This window comes from Carassius gibelio, chromosome B3 (assembly GCF_023724105.1).
Source record: "Carassius gibelio isolate Cgi1373 ecotype wild population from Czech Republic chromosome B3, carGib1.2-hapl.c, whole genome shotgun sequence".
Lineage (NCBI taxonomy): Eukaryota > Metazoa > Chordata > Actinopteri > Cypriniformes > Cyprinidae > Carassius > Carassius gibelio.
The window spans coordinates 24,754,617-24,781,786 of NC_068398.1; the positions used below are offsets into that span (position 1 = coordinate 24,754,617).

The 27,170-nt window shown below is 38.8% G+C and overlaps 1 protein-coding gene across 1 annotated transcript; it reads right to left on the minus strand.

The window, feature by feature from the left end:
• Positions 1–134: 134 nt before the first annotated feature.
• On the minus strand, positions 135–27,075 carry LOC127952033 (double C2-like domain-containing protein alpha). Its single transcript, XM_052550281.1, has 11 exons — positions 26,821–27,075; positions 19,139–19,458; positions 17,888–17,967; positions 17,635–17,709; positions 16,392–16,501; positions 15,463–15,589; positions 13,477–13,536; positions 5,108–5,292; positions 4,258–4,339; positions 3,030–3,126; positions 135–1,204 (listed from the first exon to the last, which is right to left on the minus strand). The coding sequence occupies exons 2-11, from the start codon at positions 19,452–19,454 to the stop codon at positions 1,068–1,070; spliced, it is 1,269 nt and encodes a 422-aa protein (XP_052406241.1). The 5' UTR covers positions 19,455–19,458; positions 26,821–27,075; the 3' UTR covers positions 135–1,067.
• Positions 27,076–27,170: the final 95 nt, after the last annotated feature.

Below are 27,170 nucleotides of genomic sequence, written 5' to 3' on the forward strand. Positions count from 1 at the left end.
GATGAATTGTTGTGCTTATATGTTGGTGGTGTGCCATGAGGATATATGTTCTGCATGCTGGAGTGATTGCGAATTCTTAAGAGGTTTCTAAGCTCGCTTCGAGAAGATGCAGGAAAATGACGCACATCTTAAAGAGCAATGCATTTCAAATGTATTTCCAATTTGTACATAAGCACTTATAGTAGTGTAAACCACAAACCCTCAAGAATACAGCACTTTTTTTTTTTGGTACAAAACAACCAGACGACACACACGCGGACGCATGCAGACGCACTCCAGATAGTCTTAGTATACGGCACATATAAACATTTGATTCCAAAAATATATCAAGTTATTAACCTACGCGATATCAAATTGTAGCATGTCCATAAAACCCCCTTTTAAAGAAAAGTAACAACTGGAAATTATAAACTGCCAAATGTGAGACCTTGGAAAACACAGTTGGTGCAAAGTAAAAAAAAAAAAAAAAAAAAATGTAAACACTGCATCATGCTACAAAATGGAAAGTCTATTTGTTAGCAGTACACAGAAACCTGCTCCTGATGAAACTGTGTTTGCTTCAAAAATGATTGACAACATTTGAGAGGACAGGCCCTTAAGGACCTTCCCATGTTGTCATGGCGGTACCATGTGTTTATCACTTTGATGCATTAATGGCAGGCAGTTTTCATGCACCCCCGTATATTGTTAAAGATGCGCTGTCTGCAAGCATTACGAAAGCACTGAACATTAAAATACATTGTAACCAAAAAAGAGAATTGTGCTACACGAGATTTCATTAGAGTAAAATACACTTCAACGTTACAAAATGTGTAGAAAACGTGCAGCAATGAGCGTGTGAGAGAGAATTGGGTGAAAGGGGCGGGGACTCGCTTTGAGTGACATCAAGTCAGAAGCCGACTGGTGGCCCATCCTCCACTCTCCTTTTAAACATCACAAAGTGTGTAATTTACTTCCAACATCTTGGCCCCTACTTAGCTCATATAATTATCTCCATGTCCACCTCATATCAATCGAATCCATTAACCTATCATGACTGATTTCCTCGTTCCTGGCAGGAGTCTTCCTCAATCGTGGCAGGTGGTCTGAGGCAGCTCATTGGCCAGAATGTGCCAGCGCTCCACCCTTTGACCCTTGTTCCTCAAGCAGTCCATCCAGTGGCGAAGAGCATCTCCTTGGACCTGACAGCTCAGACACACGCCACCTGCCATTCAAGAGTATAGGAGTTGAGTGTAGATACATAAGTCTTAATATCAAGGATGGATGAATGTTTTCAGAATGAAAAAGTACTGCGTCTACTGCTGGTATATACTGAATACTGCCTCCCTCGTGTGTGGAACAGAACATTACGCAGTCATTAACATATCAAACAGTTGTGCATGTTTAAATCAGTAAATGTATGCAGTTATCATCTAGAAAATATTGCATGTCATATGGGATGCACGTCTTATCAGTAATATAGCAGCTGATAATAGAGATTTTCTTTGGAATATAATATAGATTTTTTTAAACAGATATTTTAAAATAATTCATTAAATAGAAGTCATCTTATTTTTTTGTATTTAATGTTACATGCTCATTCTCTCTATATTTACATTTAGATTACCTTTTGCTTTCATGTTTAATCTTACAAAATAAAAAACAATATTTAATATCACAGTCTCAGTGACCATTAAATTTCACACTGTAGATTATAATGTGCAATTTAAGTAATGTATTACAATATTGTAGTATATAATGTATTTGTTTTTCCATTAGCATAAAAGTCTAAATTCTTAACATTAAAATAAATAGAATTGCATTATTAATGGAGTTTTTTTTTTTTGGATTGTTGCATCCCTGCTGATTTTTTTTTCTTTGTAAAAATGGCTTTAATGTTGGCTTAAAAATGTCTTTTATCAAATTCTAAGTCAAGAACGAATGTTAAAAGTGACAAACAATTTACTTCTGCTCTATTCATTACATCGAGTGTATTGCATTCCAGGATATAGTATTTCACACAGAGTGCTCTCTTTAATAATGCATATTTTAGCAACTGCAGTAAGTCATCTGGGTATTCCCTTCATATAGAAAATTGGCCTGCTATGCACGGTATATACACTATACTTCAGAAATAGTATGATATGATAGCAGAGGTGGACAGTAAGTAGGATTATTTGTACACTTAAGTATATTTTTCAAGTATCATTTACTTTATTGTAGTATTTTTATTTTGGGAAACTTTTAGCCTACTTTTACTTCACTACATTCCAAATCATTTAGTAAAAACACGTTACGAGACGTGATAGCAGTGTCCGGTTCGTGAACGAGTTGATTCCTTACAATGAACCTGTTAAAGCTGTTCACAATTCGCACAATTCGTATAATTGGTTACTTTCACTTAATTTTCAGTCATTTTCAATAGTAGTTATTAGTGACATATTTTTATCAGGATAGAGTATATAAATTGGAAAATAAATAAAATTAAATAAAAATTATGCTTATTTATACAAAAAAATCAAGTACTTGTACTTTTACCCAAGTAAAACTGATATGAAGTACTTAATTTTACTGCAGTAATATTTTAGGGTAGCCTATTTGTACTTTTACTTAATTACTTTATTTGGATATTACCATACTTTGTCCACCTCTGTATGATGCTATCATGAACACAGTCCATATTTTATTCTTCACAGCACATATAATAAAGATAATACTTTTATTTTAGCTGGGTAATTTTTAATTTTTTTTCGAAGTTGAACATGACAGTGCATTCTAAAAATGCAGCACTCGTGCAAGACAGTAAAAGAGACACAATGGTCAAACACGTCTGTCTCACGTCTGTTAATGTGACACTGAGGTTAGGAGAATTATTTTAACTTGAGTGGTGCAATATGGTGAAAACTAGCGCAATGCTCGTAGATGATTGTCTAGTCGCTTACAAAGATAAACATGGAAATGCAGTGCAGTGAACGCAACAAAAATGTTCTTTGTGAATTCCCCCATAGTGGGTTGCAAAAAAAAAGTTCATTATAACTTCATGCTCTCACCTATGAAATCGTTAGATCTTCCCAGATCATAGTCCCATACTGTGACCTCCAGTGTCTTATGGACCAGTTCGGATAGAGAGATCTCATAGAAGAACTCCTGTGGGTGGTAAAATATGGTGTGGATTATCGCGGCTTATCATTTCAACGGTTTAATTAATTTTCAGAAGAATAATTTGAAGGACGATGCCTCCGGTGCTCATTTGATCAACCCTTTGGCCAAAGCCCAAAATGTTATTTATTCCCTGTCACTTTTGATTTCCCCTCATTCATTTCAAAGGACATTTCTAAACACCGAAAGATCTCAATATGCATCATCCTGACAGCTCCGAAGCTACCTGGGGAATGACCAAAATACTAAACCCCATGAAAAGTTTCTTCAAAAACTAATTTCCAGAAACAATTGACATTTAGTAGTTCAGTCAACAGATGTTGTCGTCTGCGGTTTCACACCCACTGACTGAAGCCTGGCGTGTGCTTGAATAAAGGGAAATACATTTAAGCAATAGAAAGCCAATACATTTTAAATGGAGGCTGCTTTCTGGGGTCTTTGAGTTAAATCATGCTGGGATCGCGGGGATCAAACCACTGGACCTTCCTCTTCTGACCTCTAACCATCCCTCCCACCTGAGCCAAAGACAGCCACAAATGTTCACACAGTTCATAAAAACAAACTGAAGCACTTTCTAAATATAATGCGTTTAGGAGCGCTGTTGCTCCTGCCTCTTATTCCTCCCAGGAATTCTCAGCACCCTCATGAACGGTCTTGATATGATATGATAGCACGGTTTTGCTGAGCGGGGCTCCTGTGGAGCAGGGGGCAGACCTGCTTTCAAGCAGACCGGAGTGAGCAGCCTTCAGTCGGATCCAAGGAGTAATTATACGGCCAATCTGGGTATGTATTACTTCTGAGTGAATGGAAACAAAACACTTAGCCTTACTGGTGATCGCATGCCGCCCACATGACAGAGAGAGCGTGAGACAGACGGGAAGGAGGACAAGGACAAAAAGAGAAACGGAGGACATGACTGAAATGAGAAACGTACAACATGGTGATGAAAGACAAACGTGCGTTTAGGTGGAGGTCTTCTGGGAATGTGAAGTGAGCAAGGACGCAGCGCAAACAGATATTGGACCAGACATCTCATTAACACTCAAAACGCTCGTGAGGCGCACATCTAATGAAATGAACGTGCCGCACTCTCCGCCAGTTTGTCAAACACATCCATACCTCATTGAATTCTGGGTTAAGGGTCTTTTTAATCACTGCCGTTTTGTGTTTGGATTTCTTCTTCACATCTGGCTTCAGGTATCTGGAAAGAGAACGGCAGATGGAAGAACAAAGTGAGGGCCAGCCGGACGGTGGGAGAGCAGGAGACTAAAACAAGTGGCAGCGCCCGTCGCAAGCGTACGAAACGGACTCCGGACATATTCACACCAAGCTGTTTGCTGTTCGGCTTTTGCGGCTGACATCCCACCAGCTTCCATAAAAATTTTATTTGCTTTATGCACTGCTGTTAACTCTCAGCCACCCTCCCCCAAGACACACAGTTAGAATATGGCTTTGATCCTGAGGAAAAGAGAGAATGTGTATGTGTGTGTGTTTGTGAAAGGAACGGAAGAGAGGGAGAGAGAGAGAGAGAGAGAGAGAGAGAGAGTGACTGGAAGGGACGGGAGCATGGGTGGGGGTCCTGTCTGTTCTTATGCCATTTTGCCTGGGGAGGAAGAACTGTTTGGGAGTGTTTATTTTAATACATGATGTGAGAAGAATACTGAGAGATTAGAGGGGGGCACAAATGAGAGCGTGAGAAGCAGAGACACATCAGAGGAAAGACGTAGGACATGCAGAGATTTTTTTAGTCTTATAATAGGCTGCTATCCATTTCTTTTTCTCTCTCGTTTTACCATTTCTCCTACTGGCTCTCCACCTCTGAGAACTGTTCATGTCACCTCCCTTCCAAACCGGAGTTCTTTTTGCTTTGCCCTTTTTATTTTTGGGCTTTTTCCCCCCACCTGGATCCCTAGCAAATGTCTTTTCGCTGCATGTCTGTGCTTTCTCAGTGTTGGAGCAGATATCTCACATTTTCACATAGGGATCTGAGAAGCCGTTGACATCCATGGCTGCCAGATGGGCACAGCGTAGCACTCCGACGTACAGGCCCCCTCGCCGGCCTTCTGCTTCGCCCTCTACAGGTGGGGGCAGGAACTGCATCGAGAGCAACAGGCGGCCCCTCTCTTCCAAACTGGTCAGCTGTTCGTTCTCCCACTGTAAAAGAGCAAATGAACGTTAGGTCCAGAAATGTAACTAGATCAGGCATTTCCTGAAGGAAATACAAGGGGTTGCATGCGCATATGAAATTCCAAATCACGCCTTGTTTACACTCAAGAATCAACACAGTCACTGTGGTGGAAAGAAAACTATATAGGATACACACACAGATGGAAGACGAGCCCAAACAGAATTTTGTATGCATATAGTTGTAAGAAAGAAGAATAATCACATCTCAGTATGCAATTATTTTGATGACACAATTGCTTGTTGGACACATTTGAACATTCTTTCAATTGAAGTCAATGGAAGATTTTCAACTTTACTATTGAGCTGTCTCAGAATATCAAGAACACATTTTTGCCACTGAGGTTGATCTATTAAACATTAAGGGAACTGATTATTCAATTTCCTGTTTACAGGTTTCAAAGGTTAACATATTTAACGACAGAATAACTCTTCATTAGAACAGGACCAGTATCCTTCTGGACTGGTATGATTTTTTTTGTGATAAATCCATTTTTTCAATGAATCTTTGTGCATTTTGTTGCCTTGGAGCGAGTGGGAAAACTATAAAAATGGCCGACTCTCAGGGGTGGTGCACTTACTACAGGACTAGAGAGCACCCTTCAATTTCCTAAAATATAAAGAGTTTTATAGAAGGAAATGCCAGTTATTGCAAGGCAGAAAATGAAAAATAATGTTATGGTTTTAGGTATAGGCTGAAGTTTAAGCCTTAAATGATGTGCATAAGAAATGCTCAATCACTTCTTGTTTACAATCAGAACCAACACAGTCACTGTGTGGTAGAAAGGCATGGAATCAGAATTTGTGTGCAGATAGTTGTAACAAAGTAGACTCAGCACATTTCAGTAATGCAAAAATTATCTTATGGAGGAAAACATACTTGTTTACATTTTAACATTGTATCAATGGAAGATTTTCTAACTTGAGCTGCGTCTCACTATGCTCACTAGAATATCAGTATATCATATACAAATTTGGACAGTAGAAATGGCATTGATCTACTTGGTCTTACATTTACATTTATCCATTTAGCAGACGCTTTTATCTAAAGCGACTTACAGTGCATTGAGGCTATACTTATATATATCTTTTATCAGTATGTATCTACTAAACATTGGGGCATGTTTACACGGTTTCAAACGATATTTATGGAAAACTTGCAAATATGCTTTTGGTATGATAATTTTGATATCAATTTTGACTGCTATATGGGATTACTGGGACAGACTGCCTAGGGTATAGTCCACTTACTACTGGACTAGGGAGCCTTCATTTTTCTGTGAAAACAATAATAAAACCAAAATGAAAAAAATAGCTCATCTAAGATTGGTTCATGCTACATTAAGTTTAATACTTAAGGTCAAAAGTTTAGAACAAACCCAGCCTGGAATATGACTACAGTGCTGTCTTGCAAGCATTGTAATAAATCGTCTATATCAAAAGTGACTGTGTAGGAGACTCTGTAAACGGAATACAACTCAACCAATGACAAGGACTCCCTCAGGGTTAAGTCTGATAATGTTCACATGTAGAATAATTATAAACAGTTGGTTATGCATGTAATGATGTTAGTGTAATGTGACATCTATGCAGTAGGCCCATTCTTAAATGATGGCAATCTGTAGTTTTTTCATTCACACCCTGTGCAAGATTTCCATAAGTAAAAAAACGAATGTTGATTCTAACACGGGAGAAGGTTTGATCTAGTCTTAAAATGGAAAATCCTTATTTAAACTCTTGTAGTCTTCTGCGAATGCTCTATGATGACATGTGTGATTCAGACTCATCTTCTACCACACACAGAGACAGTCATTTATCATTCTCTCTTCCTGGTCTGTTTAGGCTTAGCTCAGCTTCAGTGGCTTTCAAGGGGGAAAGCGGGAAGATCTAAGCACAGCCTCTTCAGGATTTTGTGAGATATGGAGACTTAATGAGACATAATTGTCTGAATTGGTGCAATGCTTATACACACACACCACACATTAGTAAGGCTTGAGAGACACTTATTTGAATGCACATTAATAATGCATGCAGAGGATGCTCAAGTGTGACTCTGAATATTCAATGCTTACACCGCGAGAGCAATATTTACATGAAATATTCGATAATCCATCTGTACGGATTACACACGTTCATTTTTATTAGTTGTCTCGGCTAGGAGACATAAAAGAGTGTAATGGGGAAGATCAGAGCTTAGACATGCAGAGATTGAGAGGAAGCACAATAAAGAGCATAGCAACGTGTGTCATTTCCGTTATAAACTACAGTTTCATGTCTGCAAGTACAAAAATATTAGATCAAATATGAAACTATTTTTTTACGATGTTAATCATTTTCGTACCTTTTTATCTTCACATAATATCCCAATTAAGTAAACACACTGTTCAATTGAAATGAATTCACTTTGATTTGAGCAGATGCTGCTATTTTTGCCAGGTCCCTGTGCGGTCGCACTAATGAAAAACTGGCAGTTTATTATGACATTTTTTTTTTAAAAGTGTTTCTTCATTTTTCTCTCTATAATTAAAGTCATTTTAAGAAACATGCTGGATTTTCTTGTATCCTCAGTTTAACTTCTATATATATATAGCCATATCATCCCCCTTAATGTGACATCATTTTGGGGGGAAAACAACAGCACAAACTCCCTCACTAAAAAGAACTAACCTCTTATTTATTTCCATCCCGTCGATACGTGCTGTTGTGCAAGTAATTATACATGTTAAGGGAGTTTACTATTAGACCCTTTCACTCAGATACTTCTTTAAATATAGGCATTTACTGTACATTTTTATTGAAGTTACAGAGCTCTAAAAGTACCGCATATAGGAATATATTTAATCTAATGGGATATCACATTCAACATTATTGGAAATGATTTCTCAGGCATTTATGAGGAAAGTGTAATACCTTTGCATATGAAAATTCACATAGAGAGCAGTAAGCTTTATATCTGTCTTTCATACTCTCTTCCTGCCTTAAGCCGTCTCTCTCTCTCTCTCTCACTTTCTCTTTCTCTCTGTCTCTCTCTCTCTCTCTCTCTCTGTCTCTCCTCAGCAGCCAGCAAAAGGACAGGATCAATAGGGTAATCATCACAGTGTCTCTCTCCCTGTTTGTTCTTATAAAAAGAGCCTTGTTATTTCTAGTTCTTTACCTTGCACTTTGAAAGTCATCTTAAAGCCCATCTAGCACATTGTTTGTACGTGTGTGAAAGTGTGTGTCTGTGCCGGGGTTGCGGGTGAGTTTGCCCATTAGTGAGACTCATGCCAAGCCAAACCTGTTTGCTGGCAAGTGTGATGTTTCATTAATGTAATTGTGTGGAGACAGATACAGATAGTGTGTGTGTGTGTGTGTGTGTGTGTGTGTGTGAGCGAGACAGAGCTGGACTGAGTGAAAGTTGCATTGCCAGACCTTCATTAATTTAACAGTGAGGAGACACGGACAGATAGTGGGCAGACAGAGGGGCGACCCCTGCGTTATAAACAGACAACTCATAATGCAAACAGCGAGGAGAGCAGCCCAGCTGTCTAATGCTCAGGAGACAGACAAAATAGCCGCACATATAATTCCCTGCCGCATGAGGTCAACTACACTAAGAACCGCCACTTACGGTCCGCTGCAATTGTTGTGGTTTCCCACTCGTGTATTTGTACGTTTGCTGGAAGGCACATAAATATGCAATGTTAAGATAAAAATGCATACTTCAGGGGAGAAGAATGGATTTCCTTTCCACTATTTGCATAAATATGAAATGTTAGGTATGATAAAGGTGTTTCAGGGCGTAGGTTTGATTTTGACATTGTTGGAGACATAAAAGCAACCCCCATCCATTTTTGCTTTTACAGTTGACTTCTGACCACAATTTCACGTCATGTAACGTGTTTATTTATGGTAGCCGACACACTCATAACTGACAAAGAGAGTTTTTATGCCAGTATGTCACCTAAGTACAGTTTTGATTATGTAAAGCTACTATTTAGTTTTATACACTTCATGATAGAATATCTAAACATACATTCATAATTAAATAAATATGTTTTTCAGGCTGAGACACTAAGGTTTTTAATATTAACTTCAATCAATCAATTCAAATAATTAAAGAGTAACTAAAAACAATAAAGAGGCAGTTTAACAGATACCGATTAATAGCGTTCAATAACAGGGGGCTTCTTAATGGCACAGACCTCACTTTATTGTAAAATTATAAATTAATTGGATCAATCATTATTCTGAGTGAAAGCATGCCTCGGGTCTCTAACTGTAGTAATGCACATCTAAACAGCACAGTCTTATTTCAGTGTTGCCTTCAGCACCAGTTACAGTGTTTAGTTAAAGCTAAAGAAGGACAATTTTATTGTTATGAACTGTGCATGTATGTTTTAAACACTTAGGTTGTCAAGTAATTTGCAACAACCACTTGTTTTTGCCATCTAAGATCGATCATTCTTAAAAAAAAATATCATTTCTCAGATCTGTTCACTGATAATCTTTTTGCTACTTTCAACGACTTTATATCTAAATATAATTGACACACTACAGACTGACTCGGGTATTTTCCAGCTTCGTCATTTTGTAAGATCTTTCCCCCAATTGCCAGGAAAATCCCTGCTTGAGAGTTGACCTTATCTCTTCTATCTATCTCATGTTGCTTTCATCTAAATCTTCATCTCTCTTATGTTTGAAGTCGACATGGGAGAAAGAGTTAGAGCTCAGTGTTTCTCAAGCGCTCTGGTCTGAGGCTCTTCTAGAGTTAATTCTATTCTGCTTGTGCCAGGTTAAATCAGATTCAGTTAAAGGTTTTGCACCGAACCAGCTTTACCAAAGCTAGACTTCATAAATTGTCTCCAGACTTTTGTATCAGATGCTCCTTTTCTCCCGCTGACCATGTTCATACATTTTTCAGTTGCCCTAAATTGGCGTCATACTGGGCTTCCTTTTTTTCTTTTCTTTCGAGGGCTTTACATATTTCTCTCCCTCCATGTCCTGCGGTGTGTCTGTGTTTTCTTCTACTCTTTCGAAACAACGAGCAGATGTTATTGCATCTGCCTCCCTGGTTACTAGAAGATGCATTTTGCTACATTGGAAGTGTCCGACTCCACCCCCATCTACCTCTTGGTAAAAAGATCTCATGCCATTCATTTCTCCAGAAAAAGTGAAGTACACTATTCAGCTACAAAACTTGCAACCCTGTTCTACATTCTTCTGACCTCACTAGATTGTGATTGAGTTTGTTCAGTGTCTGAATGTTTACATTTATCTCCAGCAGAGCATGGTTGTGTGTTTGCATGCATGTATATTCTGTATGTTTAATAGTTTTTTTTTTTCTTTTTCCTTTCCCTTTCTTTCTTCTCTTATTTGAAGACATACGTTATTATATATTTTTTCATAAATTATTACATTTATCTCATATAGTATTATTGTAGATAATCCAGTTTCTTGTCAATCCTTCTGAGGAGTTTATGGATGGTGGAGGCCAATTTAATGTTTTTGTTTGGGTCTGGATTCACTTCATTCAGTGGGGTTAATATAAAAATAATGCAGACAGTTTCCTCTTCACTGTATTGTTCTGTGTTATATACCTGTCTGTGTAATAATACAACACGTGGAATAAGAAAAGTATTGCTAGGGACAATTCAGCAGTCACTGGATATCTCTAGATAGACGGACATGTCTCTAGCATCCCTACTGAATTGAGGATAATCAAGTCTATTGTAGCTCAATAAGTCCAATAAAATGCAAACATCATATAATAACATTTGGGGTTTTTGCTTGAAAATCTATGTGGAACAAATTAGCCACAAAGAAGCAGATGGTGGCCTAGCAATGGCTTTCCACTGCAAGATTCTGCGACTAATTAAAATGCCAGTGGCATTTCTGAATGGGATAAATTAGTTTAGCATGGTTTAAATGTTGTAGCTTGAATTGCTTGAGCTTTTGTCTGCTGTGCTCCATGAGGTTTCACACTAATGACCCCCTGTCATGCAGACTCACTAATGATAATGAGGGGGTGTATCCAGCAGGTAAACAGGTGCGCAGTGAGGCTGGGAACACGCACACACATATCAGCGCTAGCACAGCTTTCATATTTAGATTAGCGTGATTAGCAGGCAGATGGCGTGGCACCAGTCACCAGAATCTGTATGTATGCCAGTCATGACACCAAATCAAAAGCTTTAAATAAACATAGTGACTCTTGTGCTGTAAACTCTGCTGTGACTTTGCCATCCTTCCTTTGGGGCATGTTCTCCGTTTTCTTCCTCCACCTTTTTTTTTTTTTTTTTACTTCTGTTTACATTTCCAGTTTTTAGTTGTATTCACCTGTTATTTTTTTAAAGGAATATTCATTCTATAAATGAAAAGACTGTTGTCATATTTTTCTTCATGATTTTCCAAACCTCTATGATGTCTTCTTTCTGTAGAACACGAGGAAACTATTTAGTAGAATGTCCAAGCTTCTCTTTTCAATAATATTGTACTGAATGTAATGTACAAAAAAGTTACCGGCTGCAGCTTTAACGACTCTCAGTCAGTCAAAAAAGCCCTCTATAGCTCATCTAATAGCATTTAATATAATTTCAAATGCAATAGATTTTCATTTAATAGCACTTAACATGATATTAAGTGGCCTGAAAACGTTATTGTAAGTTCATCCCCAACTATTATTATTTTAGGTTTATTAATTTCATAATAAGCAGTCTTGTTAAAATTCACAAGGCCAGGGCCTGTTCTGCAGAAGATTTTCAGTTTCAGTTTGTTCCTTAAACAAAGTTATTGAATGGTTTCAAAAGATTTCACCTGCATTAAAACCTTGCCTTACATCCCTTTTGTTTCCTACAGAAGACAGAAATTCCGATTTTGAATGGCATGAGATTGCACAAATAATTTATTTATTTTTTTGCTGTAAAATGATGTGTTTTTGGGTGAACTGTCCCTTTAACATAATGTAATTTCAAAGCAGCCTCTGAACCATCACTGTCTCTGTGATCCCTCGAAGCAGTTCAGCAGTTTTCCCCTGTCAGTTCTAGTTCTCTTCCTCCAGAGACCTGTGAGTGTGTTGTCTGTCACTCATCCAGCACCCTCTGTCCATTCATAACCCCGTAACCTCTCGCTCCACTTTCTTCATCTTCCCTATGTATGCCGTCTGTGGCTTTCTCCTCTCTTTTTTCCCCCCACATAATCTCTCCACTTCCTTTGAAAATGTTATTATTCTGGTCTCCAGAAATCTCTGCTGCTTTCAGGCGGGCGGCAAAATGTCCTGCCGCCTCTGTCCTTCCAAATTGACCATTTATCGGTTTATTAATGAAAGAAATGTGAAACGGAGTGAGAGATGAATACGAAATATGTGTTTCAAGCAATAATCAAATGAATGAACGCGCCATCACAGTCTGTAAGTGGGAATCCTAATGTGTCTAGTGTCCGTTTATGCGCTTTTCAGTACTGTTATGTCACCTAATTAATATTCATGAGCCAGGCTGATGAGCTCTATAATGTGTTCCCCCAGTTTCCAGCTTGTTTCTGCGTCTCTGGTTAAATCAGAAGAAATGGATCTCAATTCTCTCTCTATGTGCCTCACATTTCAGCAGCGTCTGTCATGAAATTGTCAACACTGGGCACTGGCAGCGTAAGTGCTGTACAACACCAAGTTAAATAGAACAAATTGTATCTCATCTCTCTGGAGGCCACAGTGCCTTTCGGATAATCTTCTCCGTCATTTATGAATGCCACATTTGTTCTTGTTGACAGATATACAGCTTTAAACACGGAAATGCACAAATAGTACATCCACACGCCTGCCCTTTCCTTAGCCGACCCCATCCTTCGCTCGTAATCCTCCTTTGTGTCCTTTTTATTTTCTGGTATTTCTCATCGTGGGGCGCCTAGCATGTTGAGAACAATTTTGGACGGTAATGAAAATGCTAATCGATTTCTTCCGTTCCCACTTGTGTTTAATGTTCTTATTGAAATGCAGATGAGGTTAGATCCCAATGTGAAAACATTTGAGTGAGAGAGAGCATTAATCAGCAGGCAATTATCAGATTGCAATATTTAAAACGTCATTGTTAACTTGCGTCCGGAAATGTCAGTGCTTTGTTTAATTGTCTTTTTTGCTGGGAGAGAGGCAGGGTAAAAACAGGCGGGTTTGGGGTAGAGTACCTCTCGTAGGTAACAGGACATCCCTCGCAGTGCTGCTCCCATGGCTGTAGGAGAGGGAAACTGGCCGAGACAGAGAGAAAGGAGACAGAGATGAAGTGAGCAGAGAGCCTCTGTGTGTATTTGTCACTGGCTACATTCATACAGTCAGTGGTTTACACTGATAACAGATGTGACTCTCAAATTGCCTTGTTCATACAACAGACCAAATACAGCATCTGACTTTTTCTTACTGATTTTCAGTGCCACTTTAGAAAATGTCTATTTCACATTATTTGTATTGTTTTATTTTTGTACGGTGAATTATTTTCTCATCCAAGGTTTTTTTTTTTTTTTTAGTTTTTTTTTTTTTTTTGATGTTTTTATTGAGCACCAACCATACAAAGTGTACACAATGTGAAACAGTACTTATAAATATGAAACGGTGCTCTGCTCATATTTCGTCCCCTTGGAATTATAAGGTTATATCTGCATTCCGAGTAGTTTTGAGATTTTGAGCTTCAAAGTTTTTGGATTCCATTCGACTGTATAGATACAACTTTGATGATTATTTAAATAAAAAGTCCGAAAATGTACAGAACGTTAAAAAATCTTTCACATAATATAAATAAGTTGTCACTGAATAAGAATATGTGAATAACTCATTTTTGACAAAAATATCAGATAGAACCTTATAATTCCAAGGGGACGATTTTTTCCATACTCCCCCTCACCTCCCCACAACACACCATCCCTATCCCCTACATGGGATCCCACCCTGATGCCCCCTGCTCCTGGATGACAAACACAATAAAAAAAAAGGAAAATAAAATAAGAAAAATTTTAAATAAATATACAAATATTTTAAACCAACAGTCTGCTAGCTTTGAACATGACCAAAACATGTGAATGAAGTCTGCAGGAGATTGGTTGCAATCCTATTTCTGATTGAGGTTTACTTTGAGAAGCGTGTCTACCAAAGTCTCTGGGGGGAGATTTGGAAAATCGGGGTAATTTCTTTGCACAAAATGCCTAATTTGAAAGAAGCGGAAAAAGGTGCGCAGATGGAAGTTGAAATTTGGCTGACAGGTCGGCGGAAGACATAAAGGTACCATTGTCATAGAGGTCTTTGATTGCCATGATACCTCTGTCAGTCCAGAGATGAAAGACAGAATCAATAATAGATGGTTTGAAACTATGATTGTGGGATACTGGGGCGTGGATAGAGGGATGCTTCAGGCCAAAATGCTTTTTGAATTGCATCCATATTTTAAGCGATTGAATGACTACAGGGTTAACGCTAATGTCATTAGCTGACAACCATTTTTTTTTTTGAGGAGGCGCTACCTCCCTTGCCTCCTCAGAGGAAATGCCCCTATGAGCGAATAACCAAAATCAAGCTCCTTCTCTAATCTCACAATAGCTGCGACTTCCTTAAACCTATTTAAGTAAACAATAAAGATGGCGCTGTTTGTAACCCGGGAAGGCCTTATCACAATTGACATGTTACTTAATAAACATGTCGAGTCGAGATGCAAGTTCATCCATCAATTCTAAATTAACCAGCAGCAACTTGGAATGCATTTTATTTTTAGCTAAGTGTACGGCGCAGCATTTAGGTCGTGCCCAAACTGCAAAATTGATAAAAGTAGCTTTGATGAAAGACAGATCTTGATGTATAAGGTAATTGTGCAATACATGCAATTTATAGTTAATGTGCATCTCTTAAATTTCATATAATCAGCTTTTTATCAGCAATTAATTTATACAATAAATCTATCTATCTATCTATCTATCTATCTATCTATCTATCTATCTATCTATCTATCTATCTATCTATCTATCTACAGTATTAACTGGTGAAGATTAGTTAGAGCAAGCTTATATTAATTACATTCAGATCAGTCGTTGATCACAGTGATGTAGCATTAACGTCAGGTACGGTACTCTTCTCACAGACTCAAACTGATTATGTATGTGTGTGTGTGTGTGTGTGTGTGTGTGTCTTACAGGTGGAGGATGTTCTAAACAGGTGTAGAAACGTTTCGTCTGGTCTGGTTTCACTCGTCGCAGGGCCACGCGAGACTCTCCAATAAACTCATTGTGAGTCAGTTTATCCTCATCGCACACCGATAACCTGAGAGAAACAACAGCATAAAAAAGAAAGTGAGAGAGTTATTCAATTATACTGGAAGGAGGGCAAAGAGAAACATGAAAGTTGTAAATTTAGTGTGGGCGAAAGTGATAAAAAGGCAATAAAAAGATCTTCCGCAGAGCATCAAGAGCTGGAAATGGCTCAGACAGAAATGTATATTTATGAATGGGATTAGGATGATATTTCTGGCTCTGACAGTTTGGTCGAAAGTAAGCGCCTGCTCTTTTTTTTCAAAGGTTTGCTTGCATGTTTGCGGATTCGGCTCCCTCCTCTGCTCCTGTACTCTCCCTTGGAGATAAACGGCTAAATGACTTTTCTCTGACTACTGTCACCCCGGGCAAGTTTGGAAACACCAGCAGTCCTACTCCCAGTTTGCCAGGGGACACTGTTCATTTATATCAGGAGCACAGAGGTAATTTTTCTGTGGATAATCGCAGGATGAACCCGAGTGCTACAGCAGTCACTCACTTATGGCCAGGTTCTTTGGAGATGATGGGGCTGAGGAGTGCCTTTCAGCACTGCAAAAATATTCAGCCTAAATATAAATGCCGACTTTCCAAGGCGCGCACAGGAGTAAGTGTACCCAGAAACGTGATCATTCCTGAAGGTCCATAAGTGACAGGAAGGTCTGCTAAGCAGGCACACTTTCTCTCACACAGCTACTGATATACAGGCTACTGTCAAATCACTGCTCTCGGAGATCGAAATATCCAGAATAGATTCACAGCCCACTTTGAGTCACCCATAAAGAGATATTCAAGAATGCACAGATGTCTTCACTAACCTCAGAGTCTTCCTGAGCATGTCCTCCTCTGTGATGCCAATGTAAGTGAGAGTCTCATTCCAAACAGGATTTAGAGAATTACGGACCGTTTTGGTTTTCAGTTTATTAGCCTGTGGGTGTAAAACACTTTGAATAAATGAATAAATAAAGATCGAAGATTATATCTTAATATCTTAATCCTCTAACACACAAACACACACACACACACACACACACACACACACACACACACACACACTAAATATGGGGTCAATAGGATTTAGAAAGTTTGTATAATATTTTCATTCAGTAGGGACGCATTAGATTGATTAAAAGTAAAGACATGAATAATCAAATAAATGCTGTTCTTTCAAATAACGGTGTTCTATTCATCAAATCCTGAAGAAAGTATCATGGCTTAATAAAAATATTAAGGTATGAATCACTATTCATAATGAAAAATATCATACTTTAGCACTAAATCAAGGTTATTTCTGAAGGATCATGTGCCACTAAATCAAATAAATGCAGCCTTGTTAAGCAAAAGAGACTTCTTTCAAACAAAGTTAAAAATCTTATATAAATGCAATAAAACATTTTGAGCAGTAGTTGTTTCTGAAATAAAAGTAGTAGATAGTTTGGAGGCACTTAGCATATAATCACTTTGCCACGTTTCTTCATTTCGATCAAATTTTCATAAATGAAAACCTAATATGATTTAATATTATTTCAAATAATATTTGGAAAGTCCCCTCTAAATTATGTTTTTGGCTAGACTCCTTAATGCCACTGAAGGCAATTTCTGGGAGAGTTTGGGGAGCGTGCTTTTCTGTTCCAGCATGATAATACAGTACACAAAGCAAGATCTATAATGAAATGGTGTAGAAAAACGTGACAGGCACAAAGCCCAGACCCGGCTCCCAATGAGCACTACTGGGATGAATCAGTCAGGCCCCATCACCCAACATCAATGCCTCTCTGATGCTCTTGTGTCTGAATGAGAGCAAATCCCAGCATCCCATCCCAAGATCATCTCTCTATTAATTCCCATAGTTTTGAGAGTAAATGTTCAACAAGCACATACAGTATGGGTTTGTTTTTTGGGCATCCATGTATTTTTGGCCATATAATGTATAAAGAGGACACTTATATAAAATTAGGTCATATGAATCAAAGTATATGAGTCATATGAGTCATGTTTTTTTTTTTTTTTTTGGATGAAACAACAATTGCAATTGAATTGCTCCAAACAGGACTTGCTCACCTTACATGCTCCTGGTAGAAGATGAAGTTTGACGTAAGGGTCTGACAAGCCATTAAAATCCATAGGTTTCAAGCCCTACACCACAAAGCAAACAATTTATTAGACCAGATCTGCTGAATAAAAAGAAACACCAGTATGGAGCTCTGTTGACGTGAAACAAACTGCTAAAGGGTAAATGACCTGCAGGTTTTGGAGTGAGTCATGAATAGGTGTGAGTGTGTAGTGAACTGCAGAGGTGTGAGGCAGACGTTACCTTGGCTCTGATGATGGTACAGTGGAGTGAACTGGTCGCTCTCTCATACCTCAGTTCAAATTCTAACGTCCCCAGTGCAGCTACACAATAATAGGAATGATAGTATAAATGTTAATTACATCTATACCATACAACCTGACAGAAAGCAGATTAAACACTCCATTATGCAGTGCAATTATGAAGCATGCATATCTGACAGATGGTAAGATGGATAGCAACATTGCAAATTGCAATATTAAGCCTGTGCAATTGATTTTGCCAATGCAAAGCATAGGCTTAATATTGCACAATTATTAGCAAAATAATTCACTTTAAATTTTTGCCAGGCAGTCAACACCAACAGTTTAAATAAGGTAAAATACCTTGCTATGTTCAATAGCTATGTATTCCTTCAAGGCGTATATCAGTTAGGATGTTCAGTTGTGTAGAGAAATTACAGTATGGATTTAAAACAATAAATTACCTAATAATATTACATTCCACCCCTAACTTCTAAAATGTATATGTGACCTGATCCATCGTTGTTTTGTCCTCAAAGCCATTTTGAGTTGTCTCCACTTTCTATTCCAAACATAACTTGTTTTTTGAGAACAAAGAAAAAAAAAACTTGTTTTTTGACATAACTTTATTTATTTAAGATTTATTTTAACAGACACTACGGATAACAGGTAAAATTATTATTTAAAATACAGTTTTAATCGTAAATATTTTATACATAGTATATTATGATTTTACGATTAGTTTTTATCTGAAGTCCTAAATAACAAGCAGCATTGGTCATTGAATTACTTCCCTGATGTAAATGTACCGTCAGGAGACGTACTGCATTGTTGTGTTAATGTCTTTAGTTTCCACGGTTGATTTCCACGGCTATTACTTGGAAAAATCATACTAAAGTAGTCTGTTACATCAAATTAGTGAGCGTCAAAATTCATTTATTGTTTAAATCTTATGTATTTTCATTGTGTACATTGTATATTTCATTAGAATTATTTGTTATATGAATTAATGTTTTTTTTTATTTTATTTTTAAAGATGCTGCAGAGGGTGTCATCAAATCCCGACTGTGTCCACAACATATGGTCTCTCAGAACTCCCATTATGCACTCACATGTGACTCACACATGATTATACTTTCATGATATACCTTACAGTTACAGTTGTGTATTGATGTGTGACTAAAGAGCTTCCCTCTGATGGTGTGTGTAATCCTCCTGTTGGTAGTTAAGCGCACAATATGTCATAACTTACTGCTGTCATCGCTGTCTGAACTGCAGATGTCCACCGATGTCTCAATGCTGCTTGCTGCTGACAGAGTCCCACCCCCTCCTCTGGCCCCGGCCTGCAGAGGGGACAAGAGACTCCTGCTCGTTCCTCCAGAGGCCCCAACCCCCGGGCTGGGAGCCAATGGAGAAGCAGGGTTAGGAGAGATAGGCTCAGCGGTCGGGGAGAGTCGAGGGAAATAGGCAGAGATCTGTCTAATTGGTCGTATGGGGCCGGGACAGACGTCTATGGCCATGTGTTCCTGGATGGAGATGGTGAGCTTTTTTCCCTTTCGCACCGTCATAGAGCTAAAGCAGAGAAATAGAGTGTTATTTTGACACTTATTAGACGTTCGATAATTCAAAAATGACTTCAAGTACATAGACAATTCCACCAGAGCCACCTGCGGTACAGGGATAGTTCACTCAAATATGATAATTGTGCCTTCAAACCTGATAGACAACTAGATATTCTACAGTGGAAGTCAAAGAGGTCCAAAACAACACTGGATCCCAGCGACTTTCATTGAATTGGCAAAAATAAAAATATATATAAAAAAATTAATAATGTGTTCTACAGAAAGAAGTCAGTCGTACAGATTTGGCACGGTGAGTGAATGAAATTGCCTGTATGTGCAAAAAAACAATAACAAAGATGGCATGCAGCACGCTGTCATATGGAAGTGAACATGGAGGCCACTGAAGTCAACATTTACACCTTCATTTATAAGGTGATGTGCTCCAGAAGCCAGCGAATTTGTGCATGCATGCAATAAGGGGGACGTTTTCCTACTATAGTTTTCCCTCAAGTTTTTCTTTTATGTAGCTGTAACTATAATACTTATGAGTTCTAGCACCTCGCTGTATCTTCATTGATTACCCTCGCAGCTTTCTTCCAAAATAATCAAGTAACCCTAAGAACTATCGGTTTGCTAAATCTTCGGAGCGACTCCAGTAAGCACAGAATTTTTTGTTTTTGTTTAACAGCTCGTAGAACTAGAAGACTCATCATTAGTTAAACAAAAAAATCTACCCTTGACAAAAAGTAGTCTTTAATCATATTTTCAAATGCAAAACCCAGTTGAAGTTTTTTAACATTTTATTAATAGTGCGTATTCTATTCCCATCGTCTGAACGAAGCTTAAGTGACTTGCTCAAGGTCACATGGTGATCGGCTCAGGGATTTACCTGTGAACTTGCTGTTAAGAGACAAAATTCATAACCATCAAACTTCCCACGCTTATGCTACGTTCCAGGCAGCCCGTAACCGGTGTTTTTCCAACCTTCTTCCCGTGAAAGTGCACTGGAAAAACAGTCAAACCCATGACTTCCCCTGTGAACTCGGACTAGATCGATGAACTCCCAGAACCACATTCCACATGGCAGTCTCTGGATAATATTGCCTACAGATGCAGTGTTCATAGAGGTGGTACAAGGTGAGACATATACTTTAGGACAATATAACGTTGCAGTAAAATTAATAATCTAGCTACAATTCCAAGCGCTCAGGTAGTTTGACGTGACTTGCCTGGAATGCTACAAAGTCGTGAGTCGTGGTTTATACAGTTCAACAGCATATTCAAAGCAGTTTCCTGGTAATAGATGTTCATGTAGATCACCACAGCACAGCAGAAACTCACTATGCAGATCTTTAGGGCACTTGCATTCCCAGAAATTGATTCAGTCCTACATTCTAAATGCCATATCACCCTGGAGCCCAAGGCCGGTTGCCCACTGAAGCTAAGCGGGGCTGATCCTGGTCAGTACCTGGATGGGAGACCTCCTGAGAAAACTAGGTTGCTGCTGGAAGAGGTACTAGTGAGACCAGCAGGGGGTGCTCACCCTGAGGTCTGTGTGGGTCCTAGCGCCCCAGTGTAGTGATGGGGACACTATACTGTCAACAAACACAGTCCTTCAGATGAGACGTTAAACCAAGGTCCTGACTCTCTGTGGTCAATAAAAATCTCAGGATGTCTTTCGAAAAGAGTAGAGGTGTGACCTCGGCTCCCTGGCTAAATTCGCCTATTGGCCTCTGACCAGCATGGCCTCCTAACAATCCCCATATCTGCTGATTGGCTTCATCACTCGGTCTCCTCTCCAGTAAGCTGGTGTGTGTTGTGGGCATTCTGGCTCAATATGGCTGCCGTTGCATCATCCAGGTGAATGCTGCACACTAGAGGTGGATTAGGAGATACCCCCTGACTATGTAAAGCGCTATATAAATGTAAGGAATTATTATTCTTCACTGTATGTTAAGGTCATAGAGTTTGAACTAAAGATCCTTCTTGAGAGATCAAGGAAATGTAACATACAGAAGCTGCAGATATTTCCTGGAGGATTCCCTAGAGACCTATGTTAGAAACCAGAACCAAAGATCTCTTTGTTGAACTTTACTTGATAAGTGTATACATTAAACAGACACAATTAAACAGAAGAATCACAAGCTTGTTGTAGAGTGGAACTGCAGACTACAGCACAAGAGCAATAGGCTAGAGGCTGTGAGCGTGAGTAGGTACGGAGCGGTGAGGAAAGAGTGCAGCTGGAGGTTCAGTGTTGAAGGAGAGTAGGCGTTTGGATGCTGCGGCTTAAGAAGTTTGTGCTGAGCTCTAGCTTTAAGAACTCGCCATCTAAGCCCTGCTCTGATTTATTTAGAAGTCGTGAGCAAAAATCTATGCTTGAAGCCAGAAGCAGTGCTTGGCCGATTTCCTCTTCCCTGAAGGCTTCCTCAGTCTTATTCAGTGTAAATTGGAACCGCTGTTAAGCCTTTGTGGTTTCCTTTCTAAATTAAAGTACTTGTTCCAGAGACTTGTCCTCTAAACAGCCTTGTTTGTTGTTGTTGTTTGTTTTGACAGACTGTCAGCTCTGCATTTGATCTGTAATACCTCTACACTCTAAAAAAACGCTGGGTTAAATTCAACCCAGCGCTGGGTAAAATATGGACAAACCCAGTAATTGGGTTGTTTTCAACCAACAGTTGGGTTGAATATTTAACCCAACATTCTGTGCAGTAACTCACCTGCTGGGTCAAAACAACCCAATCGCTGGGTTTGTCCATATTTTACCCAGCATTTTTTTAGAGTGTAGAGACTGAGATGAATTGACCTGCTTTGTCAAAACTGTTTTTGAAATCCCAGACCTGCGTGCCGCAGAACACTTTAAATTCCAACATCCTTTTCTCGCCCCTCAACGTGAGGCGGGCTGCAAAACAGTGCGGCAGTTAAGGTTTGTCAACTCCACTAAACGCTTGGCATAAAGCACCACTGAGAACCACAAATGGAGTAGACCACAGAATATTAGTTTTAAGGGTTACTGAGCTAGAACGAGGAGAGGGTGGGAAATGGGTTTAGAGAAAACGAGTGTGTAATTTGATAAGATTAGACAGAGAGAATGCACTTTTGACTTATTCGTGGTTCTAGCCAAAACGTCTTGTTTCTGAGGGCACATTTCATATGCAAATAAAGCTCCCCTGTGAATGTTTCGGGGCGTTTGCAGCTAATCCCAGCAGAAATTATGAAGAATTTCAATCAGGGAGGATAATTTTGGACTGTGGTGGCACCATGGAACAGTTAGCACCATTGTTAAGGTGTGACAACCTGGAACTTCATCCTGGTCCCTGTGATAGGTCCCCAATTGAATGGGAATGCCATGAACCCCCAGTTTTGATGGTCCCCTTCTTAAACCCTTCTTAAAAGGCAAGTGCAGATATGTATTATCATGTCTAGTACATTTATTTATCTATCATATTTTAATAATAATTTTACCATTAATATTTATTAAGATAAGTAATATATTAAAAATAAAGAAATTTCTAATTTTATTCAGCAAGGCTACATTAAATTGATCAAATTTGACCGTGAAGACCGTAAAGATTTCTAATTCAAATAAATGTTGAACTTCAGTGAATAAAAAAAAACACAAAATATCAAATTAATACTTGATTAAGTTAAAGAAGCAACAGTAAACAAATAATTTATATTTCAAATAAATTCTGTTCTAACGTTCTATTCATCAAAGTATCCAAAGTATCTAGTTTTGAACATTGAAAATATAAGTATTATGAAGACAGGAGTAATGGCTGGTGAAAATTCAGCTTTGGATCACAGGAATAAATTGAACTTTAAAATATATTAAAATAGAAAATGAAACTACTGAGTTATTCACTTTGTTGAGCATAAGAGACATCAAAAATAAAATACAAAAACCTACCGACGTCAAAGATTTAAATGGTTTTGTAAATAAAACATGAATATTTGTTTATGAATATTTTAATAATATTAATATTTAAAGTGTTTAACAGTATTTTAGTTTTTTTTAGTATTTTTTGTTAAAAAATCATGGCACATTTGGACAGAGTGGAAGAGAGGATCAGAGAGACATTCATAGCTGCAGTTTCAAGAGAAGGAAGAATGCATGGGACAAATACTCATACATAGCTGACCTTTAAGGTAATTCTGGCCCATTTGGCCAAAAGCGCATCATTACATGCCACAGCACTGATTTCTACTTGTCAATCCATCAGTGTGTCCACTATTTTGACAGGCATCATGGCTGTGGCCACGGTGGTGGCAGGTAAGTAGTCATAATGGCATCGGTGCAGCGCGGCTAATGAGATCATGACACATGGACGCTAACAAGATTAGCGATTAGCACAGTACCTCACGCCAAGCAGAATATTTTTTCAGCCTTCAAATCAAATCTCTTCCCACCACCTGCTGTACATAATAATATGTGTCCATGGTGGTTTATGAAGCCGGTTTGTTTCATTATTTATTTAAACATTTTCAATGATTTACAATTCACTGGCGACGACTGAAACCTAAGGAGTGTTTTTCAGCTCTCAGACTGAGGGAAATGTCAATTTACATCTAAAATCATTATATGATAAAACAAGATTTCGGAAGAAATGATACGTCCCCACTAGAACAAATCTGAATAATAATGTAATTCTTATCAACTGAATGTGATCGTATCTTATATTTTTTTCATCTTCAGAGGTAACTGTGTGAGCTCATTTCAATTCAAAAGTGATGTGAATGTCTTTCAGAAACGACCAAGCCAGCGGCGAATTAGAATGTAATTTAATTTACATAGACTTTATGTGTGCTTCTCCTGGCAGAGAACTATAGACCTCTTTCCTAGCATCTTTTGAGAAATCTAGTCTTTAAGCAGTGTTTTAACAAACCAAATATCTATTGAAGTCAATCTAGAATTAAGTTAGCTCTCATGCTAGCACTGTTGTTTTTACATCATTAATAAAAACAAATACAAACTTGCTGAAAGTTGCATGCACAACACTGTCGTGGCAGCACACATATTCTCTTGCCTACGGCTTGCATTATAAACTGTACGCATTGCGCACTAGCCCACTAACTCTGTGAGTGCAGTCACAAAATAAATGAATGTCAGCACTTGAGATTGGATCACAGCAAGACATGAAGAGGCTGTTGAGAAGACGCCTCGGAGTGGGGGGTGGGATGAGGGAGTGAGAGGAAGTAATGAAGAGAGATATTCCAGTACTGTAAATTACTGACATGTTTGGCAGTGTGTTGTCACAGTACATTATGACACTGTTGGCACTTGTAGCCAAACTCACATCATGGAACACAATGGCGAGATGGGATTTGGACTGCTGACAACACGCTCGCTAGCTGATTAAATTAACTAGCTGAATAAGCTGCACAATACTTTAATTGTGTAACTGACACATGAATCTGGTCATACAAACCTGTTTCGCTCTCATTTACTCTTTTCTATCAGTCCTTAGAAATCTTGTTGGGTTCTCTGCTGCTTCTGCCTGGAGGCTAAATCTACGTCTCTCTCTCTGTCAGTCTGTTTATATGTCTGTCTAACTATCTATCTATCTGTCTCTTTCTCCATCCATCTATCGTTATAAGAAGTAGTCCTTTTCTTCATGTGTATCTTTGTCTAGTGACACTTTGGATCAGGGAACACATATGAACTATTAATTGCCCCCCCCCCCAAAAAAAAAACTTAATTACTGATAATTATTAAAAGTAAGGTCGTGCAGAATAGACTAATAAACTGCCAAAATGAAAATAATATGCATGCTCATGAGCAACTAGTAAATTCCTTAAAGTGCCCCTATTATGCCATTTTTAAGGTTACTAATATTGTTTTATTAGTCTCCTAAAACAGGTTTACATGCATGCAAGGTCAAAAAAGATTCTAGTTTTCTCACAAACTATATTTAATTTGACCTCATTTGTAAATAAAAGACTCGTGTGAAGCAGTTCAAAGAATCCCTCCTTTCTGTGAGCCCTCACTGCTGTAATTGGTCAGATGGCGCAGTCCTTTGTGATTGGTCCAGAGCTGTAGAGAGCTTGGCTCTGGATTGGTCTACTGTGTACAGCGCGTGTCAGAAACGAAACACCAATTGCAATGACAGAATGACAGTCCTGGAGACTTTTCAATACATAGAAAAGATGGTATGGATAGTTTACCAATTCGAGCCGGGCTCTGATGATGAACCTGTTGATCGACCAGAGACAACATTGATTCACTAGCACGACTGGAGCAGGATATTTCTCAGAGGCAAGTGTCAAGTGTTGACAAGGTTTCGGTAATTATGAGATGAGATCTAATAATTTTACTCTCACAGGATATACAGTGTCTTCTCGAAATGATGTTAACCGCACAGAAATGGTACTGTGTTTGTGGGCAGGCAAGCTGGTGACCTAAAACGTGGGCGGACAATGCAAATGTGTTTCTTCATGACGTAGAGCCGCAACAGAATATGATTCAAATTCCTGACGACTCGTTTCAGCGATTGCGAGCTGACTCTTTTTTGACAGACAATAACTTTATCTATCGTTTACTGTCGGCTTCACAACTTTGCCGATATATTATCCATTTATCCATCTATCTATCTATCCATCAATCCATCTATCTAATTTTGTCTGTCTGTCTGTCTCTGAACCCCTCACTTATGTCTCATCAGAGGTATCATGTACTCTTTTATTCACACGAGATCAGTGGTCCTGATGAGAAGCACATCATCGTTTCACAGTCAGTCAGTGTGTCATTCAGACACTGATGGATTACCAGATTGAGCGAGAGAGAGAGAGAGCGGTTCACATCACATGCGTTCCACAAGAGCTTCAAAAAAGCAATGCATGCACAGTATCTCATATCACAGTGTCACCAGGTGTCAGATTATTCATATCTCTTCCTGCTCTGTGCCAGAGTGAAGTAAATTCTCATCTTTGAATTCCCATTCAAAGTTAAGATTATGCTAAATCAAAACAACAAATGAGAGTTGAGGGGTGGAGGGGAGGTGAGAGAGAAACAGGAAGACAGCGAAAAGGTTAATGTGCACGCATACATGAGTAGATTAATACTTCACGCACAATGAGAACATGTTGTGGAGGCTCACGCACGCGGACAAAAGGAGAGGTTAAGGGGACCAGCGGTAAACAGGTAGAGGGAACTTTATGTTAATTGCATTTCCAAATACTAGAAAGCACGTTAACACAGCAAGAAGGGGTTAACAATGAATTGACTAATTACCGGAGAGACAGAAAGGGTGGGAGGGGTTTGCAAAGAGAGGGACAAACAAATAAAGCAATAAACAAGGAAATGCCGGCAGATTAAATTACATAACAGGTACTAGGAAGTTACAGGCATAGATAAATAAGCAGGATTTTCTCTTACCTTTGATTGTGTGAGTGTGAAATACTCCCTCATAAACAAGTGAATTCCAAAGCACAGGGGTCTGCACTAACAGGTGGTGCAAGAGAAAGAGATAGAGGAAGGGAAAGAGAGAGAGGGAGAGAGGAGAGGAGGGGGAGGGAGAGAGAGAGAGAGGGAGAGAGAGTGAAGAGGAGGAGGAGGAGGACAAGAGCCCAAGAGGAGTGAGAGTGTAGCATAACATCAGAGAATCTATAGGATTACACATGCAGAAATGTGAAGAAGAGGAGGAGGATGAAGGATTTGGGAGAGAGGGAGGGAAGGATGGAGGGATGGGAGGAGGAGAGATTTGTTAGAATGCGTCATGACAGGAG